Consider the following 12,730-nt stretch of genomic DNA (forward strand, 5'->3'; position numbering starts at 1 on the left):
ACACAACCGAAACTCCCTGACGCGCGTTCTTCGAACTGTCGTTCTGGTGGTGGTCGATCTCTAATTAGTTCTCACTGCGGCAGTAGCTCACCTAATTTACCTCTTTTATGGCCACGGGACGGATAAAGTAACGCGGTAAATACGTGCCAAATCTCCCTGTTTACGCAACAACGTTCGAAGATGAAGAAACTTGAGCGCAGCGACTTTTGCGCGCGCAGCCAGCTTGAAAGGGGTGACCGGGCGATTCCGACTAACCCAGACAGTACGCCCCGGCGTAGAAACTGCTGGGCTTTCGGGGCTGCCCACTGCCGTGATGTCGCCTGAAAATCGCCGTGCCGCTTCAGCATGAAGGAGCCTCGCAGGGCACACTCTCGGCGCTGCCGCAGCGTTGAATGCCGCAGCGAACACGCCGGGGACGAGCATGTCTTCAGGAATCCTCTCAGCAAGGTACGCTCGATCGTGCATTCATGACAGCGCCCGTTTACTTCTTGTCCCAGAGGTCGTGCACGTACCTTTTTGGCTGGAACAGCCTAGGGGCTACATAAACCAGAAGAGTATGATCGTGATTACCGAATTGCAGCTGGTTCTCAGTTCACTGATTGAGAAGGCAATTGGCGCCTCTTTTGCCAGCACAAATGCTCGCAAGCACGCAGGGGAATACATTACAATCAAAACAAAAGAAACCGGCGCACATTTGTCTCCAATAAAATGATAATTCAGTGAAGCTGACCATCACATCTGAACAATACTCAGTCGAGAAATCATTCCTTTACCCGCTCCTCTTGAGATGAAGGTGCACTCCTCTGAGGAGGAACAAATTCATTTTAACCGATCCTCGCTGATTATTTGAGGCGTGTATTTGTAAACTGTAAAAGGCAATATGGCTGGCGTCTCCCTGCTCCTCACCAATTGTCATCTCTCCTAAACTGCTGAGGAGGTACCCTTACTCTAAGGAGGATTAATGCTGTGTCATCCCCTCAAACAACTAACGTGAGGAGGAGTGCACAAGGATTTTTTCTGCTGACAAAGATGACAACATAGACATAGACACAAAAGAGTTGTCCAAAAGTGACACCAATAGCTTCACTGTCAAACTAACAACCTAGGTTGAAATTTAATTATGCTCCATCCAATACATGGACAAAAACCCGACGTTTCGAAGCCGGCTCGGCTTCTTCTTCAGGAGTGACTGGGGCCACACTGTAGCTGCGTCTTAGTCTTTCACTGTTGCTGCCCTCGCGCGAGCGATTAAGGTTCCCAGGGGTTCGTTGGATATGCCACGACTCAATGAAAAGCCGCTTCCTCCAGTTCCTTTCCCTTTCGAGGATGGTCGTTCCGGAGAAGTCAATTTTGTGGTCGGCCACTTCACAGTGTTCAGCAACTGCACTGCGTTCCCTATTCTGTTTCCGTACGTCATTTTTGTGTTGCCTAATCCTCTCCGGGAGGTTTTAGCTTTCACCAATGTATGAGGCGTTGCACTCAGTGCACGAAATGCGGTAAACGACCCCGGGCGCTTTCTCTATTGTCGGCCGGTCTTTGGGGCGGGGGATTAGGCGGCCTATGGTTGTCGAAGGCTTGTGGGCGATGCGCACTCCTACTCCTCTGAAAATGCGGGCCAAGGCCTCGCTCGTTCCTGGGATATAAGGCACTGGCACGCGTTTATTCGCTCGCTTGGTACTCTCCCTTCGGTGTACACACACGGATTACGTGCTGCAACGAAGGGCTTTGCGCGAGGGCAGCAACAGTGAAAGACTAAGATGGAGCTGCAGTGTCGCCCCAGTCACCCCTGAAGAAGCAGCCGAGCCGGCTTCGAAACGTCAAATTTTTGTCTACGTATTGGTTGGAGCATAATTAAATTTCAGTTTAGTAACTTCTCAACCAGACAGAAGTCTGTCAAAATGTTCACCTTCCACAACCTAGGTGCATGAGCATGTTACATGGTTGCAATCTAGAGATTGTTAATAGCTAAGGATTATTAACAACACGTGTTATAAATACAAGCACATGTAGACACTTGCACACACAGACATTGGTAACATAAAAGGCTAACTGCACATCTTGCACAAATCAAAGCACACTGTTTTACCTGGTACGCGTAATTTCGGATAACGCTTGCAGCCGCAGAACGCAAGGGAGACCGAGGCCATTGCCCCTGAATACAGGAATGAACAATTTAATCACGCAGGAATCTCCATGAGGGTGATGATTGCGGCTAATACTAACAGTCAATGCATGCCTGCATGCATGGACGTCGTGGACACAGTGGTACCGCGGTCGGAGGCGAAGCAAGGACGACGAGGCTCAGCTCCTGGATGCCGAGTATGACGCAGGAAACGAGAACAACTCGCAGCAGCACGTGCGCGACAAGGCAGCCAAGAACTCCGGCACGACGCGAGCACGACCTCCGGGTCCCACAGACCGCGCACCGACACCGTCCAAGACGGCTGCAGGTGGCTCCAAGCCGCGGACCTGCCATCCGGATGAAGACCTGAGCACCAGGGTCAAAGCGGGCGTACTGCATCAGACAGGGGCGGAGAGGTCCAAAGTGCTGGCTGTGCCTGCCCCGCCTCTTCCTGCCAGGCCCTCTTCGTGCCAGCCACCCCCCGCAAAAGAACTCTGTCCAGCCGAGAGAGCCCGGTATGCACACTCCACGACACCTTGGTCCAATGATTTTAACACGTAGCGTTAAGAGCTCTGTGTCACAAAAGTCGGCATCATTGGCAGCGTTGACCGTGAGCACAAAATTGGGGTGAGCCGAAATCCCATAGTGCCAACTTGCAGCACCCAATGGAAGCCTTGAGATTGTAAGGCACTGCCCCAAGAGATGGCGTGTCGGAAGGAGCAGAAAGCTTTCGCTGTTCGTGGGCACTGCTAGGGGTACGATGATGGCAGCACTGGGGTGTAACGTGCCATAGCGCAGGTTTCTTGATACCCATGTGATGGATGCGTTGCCGGCCACACCGCAGTCTTTCTTTCCACCAAGCACGATAATGGTATCGTATTCCACACTTAGCCATGAAGAGAAAATGCAAGTTGGTTTTATTCGAAAGATTTCGTGTTTTATAGTGCCCCCAGCGCTTGTCCGTATACAAACGATGCTTTATTCACTGAGAAATTAAACAATTTAGGTTAAAATTTTGATTTTCCCGCTCAATCGTGCGTTTTCGTGGTCCCAAGTGACATCACTGGAACCGACCGCTCTGCAGCCTAGAGTACCTTCATTCACGCATCCGCCGTACAGGGTAGAGACACGTATACGCTGGCGCCGCCATTTTCGGTTGCTCGCTCGCTGCCGAAGCAAGTAATTTTGTCAAAACCGCGCTAAAATTATCGCCGCAACGCGGTTTACTGAAGAAGTTTGAATCATATTGTCTGTTTTGCGTTGCTAGGTCTCGTGGGAAACGAAAAGAATAATGCGTTGAGCCCGTTAGCCCAATTGCGGCGGCACGGGACCGTTCAAAGGTTGTCTCCACCCTGTACAGCAGTGTTGGTTTGTTCCCGCGTTTCTTTACGTTCCGTAACTTAGATGGCGCCACCATACCGTGGCAAGCGTTTGGTTTGTTTTTGCTCGCATTTTAAACCTGGCTTGTTTTTGTTCTGGGAGACAATATTCGTTCCCTGAAACAGTGCTCGCTCGACAAATGGGGTCACGTAAGACACCGTTGCTTGCGTCAATCGGCCAGTGTCGTCTGGGGCAACCCCAAGCCCCGTAGTGCTGTGCAGCTAAAGCAAGCATGCTGTGCGCAGTACGAACAGCAGAACGCATCAGTACTTCTATGTTTACATGTGCTTTCGTAACTTCCACTGTTTGTCCCATCATTCTTATTGCTTTGTAAAGAATGTGCCCTAAATTTAAGCGCAAATCGCTCGTTCGTCTAGTTTGTAAGTTCTACCTAATTTGCGTCTGCTTCTGCCAGCCTCCGCCAATCGCAGAGCTTAGCTCATGTGACGACATAGGTTCTGTTGCGGGAAATGAGCTGGTGGGTCGCATGACCATTCCCGTTTTTCCTAATTATGTAGCTTATTTGAGCGAAGTTTACGTTAAAAGTGGTGTCAGTATGATTCTAACGAGACAATCTTTTGAATGAACCAAACTTGTGTTTTCTCTTCATGGCTCCTTTAAGGCAAAACTTGAGGCATCCTCTAACTCCTTATCGCAGCTACCGGGTGAAACATATCCCTGGCATCAGCAGAAACCTGTTAGCAAGTAGGTAATGAAATCACTCTTGATTCTAGTTTCTGCTAGGAAACAAACGCTGTGCAGAGCCAAAGCTTGCCCAGCAGCATCGCCACAGGAGGCGAGCATTTAGTCTCGAGCAGCAAGTTTTTACGTTTCTTCTTCTGTACCCTCCTGACCACCATCTTAACAAGCATCTCACTGTTGCCTACAGTGTAGGATAACAGCCCACAATGACCGATGAAAAGTTTTCTTCTGCTAAATCTGCCAGTATTACTATGGCACTGCTTTGTAGCAGTTTCAGTGCAGTAATGGGTTCTGGAGCAGGATGGCAGAAGAGAAGTGGAGCTGTGCAGGTTCGTGCAAATAGCTTTCGCCCCTGCATTTGTGCTGCAGTAATAAGTGCACAGTCGGCTGCACAGGACCTATTCTCAGTGTAGAACTATTTTCCCCCTTTGTAATAGCAAGAGCACGTGCCTTCTCTAAACTGCATTTCTCTCTGCTTTCCCTTTGCAATTCCATTGGATACTCCAGCATAAATGCAAATGCCGTCAAAATTTAAGCAACGTGACAGACCTGGCCCACTGGTAAGCCAGGATGAGTAAAGAATCACGGTGCAAAATGTTAAGTACGAAGACCAGGTAACACCAGTGCTTGCATATGGCATGCCTCGATCTTTGTCCTTAATACTCTTAGTATTTTGTGCTGTAGTTTTTCACTATTCAAAATATATTTCAAGTTTTCCAAACTGCATGGCCCTTTATTCCAGCTGTTCCCTTTCCACATTATTTAAAGCAAACACTCTATTAATCCAAGTACAATCCGGAAGATGCCTCAATGTGTCGATTGATTGATTTGTAGGGTTTAACGCGCCGACGCAATGCAGGCAATGAGGCGTGCTGCAGTAGAGGGCCCCGGATTAATTTTGACCACCTGGGAATCTTTAACGTACGCCGAAACCTCGTACACATGGGTGTCTTTGCTTTTCGCCTCCATCAGAAAAGCGGCCACCGCGGCCGGGAATCGAACCCGCGACCTCGTGCTCAGCAGCACAACGCCTTAGCCACTGAGCCACCGCAGCGGGTCAACCTGTCTATCGCAATTTGAAATCCAACCAAGGTCCAGCCAGTGCCTCATGAGGTTGTGTGGAGTGAAAGTGTCCAATCGCTCGTTCGATCCAAGGGGAGGAATGTAGAGGGGGTGGGGGAAAGAGTGAGGGTGCATGCCATCAGAAAATGATACTACAAGGAGGCGCTGGCTGCGTCCAAGTTCACTGTGCGTTCACACCTAGACTGGCAACTGCACCAAGCAGCGTCTATTTTACCTTGTAGTGCTATGGCTTCCGCGTTTATTGGGCTCTCGGTGTAAAAACCGAGCTACCGCTCATCTAACTTCGCCTAATTCAACAATGGCAAATTTCTTGTACAAGTCCCATGGTGCCTTCAACGCCAGGACAGGCAAGAGGGGTAATGCGTTGCAGCCGCCCTTGACAATGACGTGTAGGGGCCATGGCGGTGCACGTGGCTCTCGCAGGCTGGCCTTTCCCGGCTGCCACAGCCAGCAGCCGTCGTCCAAGCGTCCCCACGCCCGGGAGGAGGAGCGCCCGCTGCCGGCCCAGAGCCCCCCGAGGCCCACGGGGATGCAGTCCCTGGACGCGCTGCTCGGGCAGCTGTGCTCCTCGCGCGACTGCAACGTCTCCATGAAGATCAAGAACAAGGACCGGAGGGCCCGTGGGCAGGATGAGGGGGTCAGCGCCAGGGAAGGGGCCTGCACCCCGTGCAGCCGCTCGTGAGTCTCCTCCGCTCACGCTTCGCATGCAGAGGGCGGCCTAGAGCAACAGCAAACTGTGAGGCCAGCAGCAACTCCCAGAGGCGTAGGCAGTTAAGCGGGCCACCAAGACAAAATACAACTTCGTTCAATTTCAAGGACCTGTCCTGTGGTAACTCACTCAGCTTCATTTCAGCCACAAAAACACTTTTTTAGCTGAAAAAAAAATGCAAAAAATATTGAGAAACCTTAAAATTTCCCACTACAGTGACCTATAATGAGCAGGAGTGACTTCATGTGGGCCAGCACTAAGAACATAGTTTTCAGTGTGTTACCTGCACATTAGCACTCGCGTAATACAATCGAACGGATACAGTCACCTATTACACGAAATAATTGCGCAAAAAAGGGGGTCACGGACGAAGTGAGGACGTGTGTTCGTCCTCACTGTCTGTGTACGTCCTCACTTGTGCCCTTTTCTGTGCAATTATTTGGTGTAATTATGGAGTACCAATGTGCCCAGAACGCTACCCTTAACCATTACCTAGTCATGTTTCTTGGCGATGGCTTAAATTGCCGGCCACCAATCGCAGAAACAAGATTCCGTGGAGTCATAGTTCTTGTGCATTTATGTTATTTGTACCACTGCAGTATGATTTTCCGGGCTAATCATGTACTGGGCCCAGAAAGCGACGTTTGTTTCTCAAACAAAAAACTGAAAAGGAAGACATCGGAATAGAGCGAAACTGAACTCCAGACTGGCCTCTCTTGCATTTTCTAATTGGCCTGTCTTGCATTTTCTAATTGCAGCCACTTCCCCGCAAACTTCCCGACAAGCATAGAGGTGCTCATGACAGTCAACCACTCGTGCAATACGCATCGCTCAATATCAGACGGAACCGTGCAGCGCGACAGCTCTATGGTCAGGTAAGGACCTTATATCAGCATACACAGTGACGTTTGCACAGAAATGGCTACCATAACAAAACTGTATTGTTCCCACTGAATGCTAACAAAAGCGTGGCAGCCATTGCACGGGGAAATAACCGCAACAATAATTTTTTGACAGAGGTATGGTCAAGTAATGTTTCTAAAGATAACACCCTTTGATATTGCCTGGCTGCTACTTGTAATGTAAAGAATAAGCACTATCATAAGTGCAAGTAGCCGATCGAAAAAAGAAATTGTACTTTAGAGCAGGAACAGTAACTCAGGGCACAGAAAGCAAATTTCCGTAGTGGATGCTTTTCCTACCCTTCACTCAATGCATAGAAACCACACATTTGATATGAATGAAATGGCAGGAGGCTGGCAACAGCCTCTTAATAGAACTGAACCAATGACAAGGTGCATTATTACATATCTCGACAGGGATAAGCCGACGGTAGTTCTTGCCAGCAGTGTTGTGTCCTTTGCGCAGCGTGGTGCACTCCAAGCCGTGCAACCAGGACATCATCTCCATCCCGAAGTCCCGCTTCATCGTGGTGGCTGCACTGCTGTCCTTTGTGGTGGTGGCCTGCTTTTGCATCACCATCTACTCCTTCTCCGTGCCTGCCGGTGAGTCCTCTGTGGATGGTAGTGCTGGGCACATGTCACAGCAGCTTCCAGAGGCTGTCCGCCCTTTCGTACGATGTGCGCCTCGCTCCACACCCACTGCTCGGATGAGGGATTACAGTCGAACACGGATATATCGAACTCCAAGGGGATCGCGAAATAGTTCGATATATGAAAAATTCGATATAAAAAATATGGGCTCTGAGACCTCACCTATGGCGAACGATCACTTACCGATGGGCGCATTCAAAAATGACAACTAATTCCGCACTTACGACGCAACAGGACGCTTTATTTCCGTGAAAAAAAATCGCTGATCTTGGCCTGCTTCTTCATCCTGGAAATGAAATTAAAGACGCTGGTCTCAATCTTCTCGAGGCCGTCCAGGTGCGACAGCCCAGTTCCTTCCATGTCGCCGCAACAACGGCGAATCAAGCTGAAAGCAGCGGCCACTTCACCCGCGGAGTACGATCGTGCAGCCGCCTCCTCGTCCGGACGATCTTCACCACTCGAGCTATCGGCCTGGGTTCCTGCGACCGCAGCTACAATATCCTCGTCACCGAGGCTCGAAACAGCCTGAACATTGGTGTCAGCGGTCACGAAGTCGTCGGCAGACACTCCGGCTGGAACAGCAGCCGGGAAAAGGGACGACAACTCACGAAACGTGTCGCCCATGCACTCGTCGTCGTCGTCGCCGTCTTCGCAAGCTTCGGAAAGTTCGGCCGTCACAAAGCCTGCCTTCCGGAAGCAGTTGGCCACGGTCTCCTTCTTCACGCCGTTCCAAGCGCTTGTCATCATATGCATGGCTCCCAGCAGGTCAACTTTAAGCTCGGTGCCCACGAGGAGGTTCATCAAAAGCCTATCGAGGAGTCGCCTCCTGTACCCGACCTTCGCCATGCCCGCGCATTCCTCCACATCCTCCTCAACCTCAATCGGGGGTGCAGCGACCGCCGAAGAGCACCTACCAGCTCCCGCGGCGTTCGATATACCCGATGTCGGGAAAAATACAGTTCGATATAAACGTACGAATTCCTATACTTTTACACAGAATTTTCAAGGGGATAATTTATGAGTTCGATATAGACAATAATTCGATATACTCGTGTTCGATATAGCCGTGTTCGACTGTATACCTCACTTCTGCTTCTCATGGCAGCTCACGCCACTCCTTGCGTGAGCTAGATCCCAATACGCATGATAAACGGTGACGAATGTGTCATGAACCCACCCATCAGGTGTTCATGACACCCATCTTCCCAACTCCATGGCAAGAAGAACCAACTGTTAATTCTTTGAATTGTGAGCAGTCCAATAGCAGAGAGAGACTTGTCAAGCTACACCGCAACCATGGCATATGCCTAAGGTCTATGAGCAACAGGTTCCTCACATCCTCCATGCTCTAACTTAGGTGATATAATACATTTAAAAGGCCTTGCCAACATTACAGAGGCTCCCCAGTGGAGGACGCCTGGTCCATACAAAATTTGAAAACTCAGAGAGATCAATTCCAACACTAATAATAGTAAGGGTAGTTGTTCCTAAAAAGTGCTGAACTTTAAAATTTGCCGTGTGGCAGTACTGTTTCCATAGTAGTGCTTGCCTTCCAGCTTTAAAAGTGTTGTGCAGAACATACTTGGGCTCCTTTTTGCAGCGGCTGGTACAATCAAAAGGCCTAATTAGTTTCTACGGAAAGGAGGGAGGGACAGGGGGCTTCTCTAAGGAACGAGGGGGTTGTAGATGAATGATCCCAAGCACTCCACCCCATTAAAAAGCCGGTGTGCTAAGTGTCCAGATAGCAAAAAAAAAATAGAAAACAGAAAATAAAAACATGCTTGCTTCCGTTTCAGAGCATTCCCATTCTTACGGCAACCCAAGCACCACACCATCCAGCCCAGGGCAGAAGACATCGTCAGTGACTTCCACTAATGGCACGACCAGCGCAGCCACCGTTTCTAATCGGACGTCTGGCCCACAAGGAACAGTGAACGTGCAATCTCTTGCCGTGCCCAAGCGCCAGTGGATTGTCAGTGCTAGTTCAGGAAATCACCCGAGGATTGTAATTTTGTGAATTGCTACAGCATTCTGCTTGTCACACTTGTCGAACGCTCGACAGGACCTGCTGCCTTTAATCCATTAGCCAGTTGTTCTTACAGGACGACGCAAAGCTTCGTGATGCTTGCCTGTGGCGTTGTGGTGCCGGATATGTTATTGCCAGTGAATTCGTGCCAATTTCAAAATGCGAAATGTAAACGGGCAGACTGCAGTGCTGGCTACTGTGTAATGCTTGCACAAACTTTCACCGAACGCAACACCTGTGGCTCGTGTTGCAACAGTGCAGGAGCAGTGACCTATTCACGTGAGCACACGTCTGAGATGCTAGAGGCAACAACTCTTCGCATGAAAATTGGTAAAGCAATAGAATCAAGTAGTCATAGTGCTTTTACTGCCAAGACCAAGTTTGCCTTGCTGTTGCAACTACAGTTTTAAGGAATTTGACAGATTAAAATCGACATATCTGCACTTTTGCAGGCTACGACTGGTCGCAAGTATGCAGTGTAGACCGCTTATAACATCCGCACTATAAGTGGTACCGCTCTATAAATGAAACACGCAAATGCAACCACACTGCAACCTACCTTTCAGTCATTCTTCATTCATCATCAAATTAACGGCACCTAAAAACAAAGGCACCGTCTTTATTTCGTCCACACCAGATGCTGCTGCACTTTCTTACTAACTGCAAGTGTGGCTTTAACTTCTTTTGTGTTTTGAGGGAGCACATCTGTGTTTGCGTCTACCGTAAAGTTTCGAAAGAACGCCCACCCAAAGTCCCCTCCGCACTGTCACTGACATACCGGTACGTTCTCCATTGTGCGCTCAAGAAATCGCGCCGTAGTGCAAAGCTGGCGTGCCTGGACGGTTCACGTCATCTGGCGAATCTGTCTAGTAGCTTGTATTGTCACTCACAAGCTCTATACGACGGTATATTGAAGAGTACAGAGCAACCGTGCCCACCCTTCATTGCTGGAAGCTTGGTCGCTCCGTGCGGTGTACTCTGTCGGGATGAGTGACCATGCGGTACGCGTCAGATTACGGGTGCAAGGGTTGTGCCATCCGCAACTGGTTTTTAGGTTTTTTTTTTATTATTCTGTTCCCGCATCTGCTACGGCGTACCAGGTTAGCCCAGGGCACCTTTGCCTCACCAATAGACCGGAACATGACTCTATCGCGGCTTTCACTCACTTGCCGCGCCCTGACTTGCCGCTGCCAGCAAGAAACGAGGTTGTTGTATCAATGTTCAATCCCCTTCTTATCTCTAGCTGGCATCATGATTTTGCAACACGTCATTTCTGTGCGTTGTGCGGGCTGCTGAAAGTGCTCCCTCCATGCACGCGGGTACTTTCGGATGGCTGACTGCACCAGGCCCTCGACTGCGGACAGGAGCGATGGTTCTTCCGATTCCGATCCAAATACAAGCCGAGCTCAGATTCGCAATCTGAGAGTTTCTCATCCGAGGGAGGGGTGTGAGTTCCACGGCATCAGATTCTGACATTGAAATGGTGGGGTCGCCATCCCGGAAGAGCGCACGACAAACTAAAAATATCTGGAAAAAAGGCGATTTCTCACCCACACTCTTTCCTTTCGACATGTTCTGTTTCGGACGCTACCATTGTCAAATAAATCCCTTTGCTCCTTCCCCGATATTCCGGAAACCAAGCCAACACTGAGGGTGCGACACGTCCAGAAACACCCGACAGTGAAAGGGTGAATTCAGAATGTTTGCTATCTAAATTGTTGTTTCCAATAAGGACAGCACTCTAGGTGCAGTTAAACCTGGATTTAACGAAGTTTTTCAATTCCCCATTGCCACCCCCTTTGAAGCCCATGTGTTTGCGACCTCTGTGTAACGAAACGTTGCGGTAGTTAACCTTAACGCAACGAAGCTGGCGAGCTGATCAGTCATTTCCTTTGTTTGCACTTTAACTCAAAATCGACTGCAGAATTGAGCTAATTTAGCGAATACTAGAAGTATCTTAAGGAGCCAGCAGAAAAGAAAACGCTTGGAATCGCCTAAATACGAAATTCACCATGTTGATGACAATCAATAAAGGGGCTAGCACCATCCCGTGGCTAATGTAGCAGTAACTTATGGTTTTGCTTCTGTAACGTGACATCACACCAGTTTTTTTTAAACCTCATTAGCAACTGCCTTCATGTTTTTTTTCGCCCGCACCACAAACTACCGTGCGTTTCCACGTGCGAGTGCGGTTTTGGTTGCAGATTTAAGTTTTGAGGTGCTAGGCTGTCCTGTCGGCGTGTAGTCGCACGTCTCCACTTCTGTGGTATCGGTTTGTCGGTGAGGATGAGTACTGCTGCTAGAAAACGAAAAGTTGTGTCTTGTTAATAAAAGCGCACAATTTTAAATGCCGTCTTCACTGGTGTGAAAGAAGAATGTTGCCACCTGGTATAGTATCCCAGTTAGCACCCTTTCAGCATAAGTTTGGTTCTTGCAATGCGTTCAGGTGCCGAAATGTGCCAAAAGGCAAAAGTGATGCTTAAGTTACGTTTTTAAATACAGGGGTAAGTGACCTTGCTTCTGTGGAGCACTGTGCAGTGCCTAAGCTCGTGCGAAAGCAGGAGGTGCTAGTCGCGTAGTTTTTCGCTGTGAAATAAATCCATGAAGGGCGAGTTCACCATCTCTGATGTCTAGCATTTTGGCTTTGTTTCTGCTTCACTTCAATGAGCCTTAACTCAAAACCTGCATGTAACAAAACCCTGGATGTAACGGAAAATTGCGAACTTTAGTCAACTTTGTTACATCCAGATTTAACTGTAAAAGCATGCAGCGGAAATGCCACAGCATTCAATTTGCCGACGATTGAAACTTTATTCCTTTAACAACCCTGTGTCCCCCTTGGCTATGTGACAATATAGTCGCGAAACTGAATCCTAAAGTTTGCAAGACCGGGCACGAAGTAGATGTTGAGAGGAGTGAAGAAGCGAGGAAAGATCAATCTACTTTGCACTATACTTGATCCCCAAAATGCCTCAGTTTTTCTGGGAAAGGGAAAAAATGTGTTCCTTGTGTGTTCCTCAACACTCGAAAACCTCCTCGCAGAGTGGGAGTATGCGCAGTAGGTACAAAGCGCAAGCTACCATGCTGTAGCCACCATACTGAAACCACCAGGCTTCAAATGTTGAAGTTGACAGTTAGGCAGGGAAAAAAAACAC

General features: G+C 49.0%; 1 protein-coding gene across 1 annotated transcript; it reads left to right on the forward strand.

Annotated features, from left to right (window-relative positions):
* Positions 1 to 10: 10 nt before the first annotated feature.
* On the forward strand, positions 11 to 12,640 carry LOC144159653 (uncharacterized). The gene is made up of 6 exons (XM_077691277.1): positions 11 to 447; positions 2,264 to 2,637; positions 5,711 to 5,965; positions 6,755 to 6,871; positions 7,365 to 7,501; positions 9,346 to 12,640. The coding sequence occupies exons 1-6, from the start codon at positions 346 to 348 to the stop codon at positions 9,564 to 9,566; spliced, it is 1,206 nt and encodes a 401-aa protein (XP_077547403.1). The 5' UTR covers positions 11 to 345; the 3' UTR covers positions 9,567 to 12,640.
* Positions 12,641 to 12,730: the final 90 nt, after the last annotated feature.

This window comes from Haemaphysalis longicornis, unplaced genomic scaffold (genome assembly GCF_048455015.1).
Source record: "Haemaphysalis longicornis isolate Haplotype H1 unplaced genomic scaffold, Haemaphysalis longicornis Haplotype H1 scaffold_10, whole genome shotgun sequence".
Taxonomy (NCBI): Eukaryota; Metazoa; Arthropoda; class Arachnida; order Ixodida; family Ixodidae; genus Haemaphysalis; species Haemaphysalis longicornis.

Excerpts from the sequence above, each read along its gene's own strand:
- LOC144159653 (XM_077691277.1), top strand. The coding sequence starts at position 346 with ATGAAGGAGCCTCGCAGGGCACACTCTCGGCGCTGCCGCAGCGTTGAA. Across the intron at positions 2,638-5,710 it reads TGTCCAGCCGAGAGAGCCCG|GCTGGCCTTTCCCGGCTGCC; the intron begins GTATGCACACTC and ends TGGCTCTCGCAG. Across the intron at positions 6,872-7,364 it reads CGCGACAGCTCTATGGTCAG|CGTGGTGCACTCCAAGCCGT; the intron begins GTAAGGACCTTA and ends TCCTTTGCGCAG.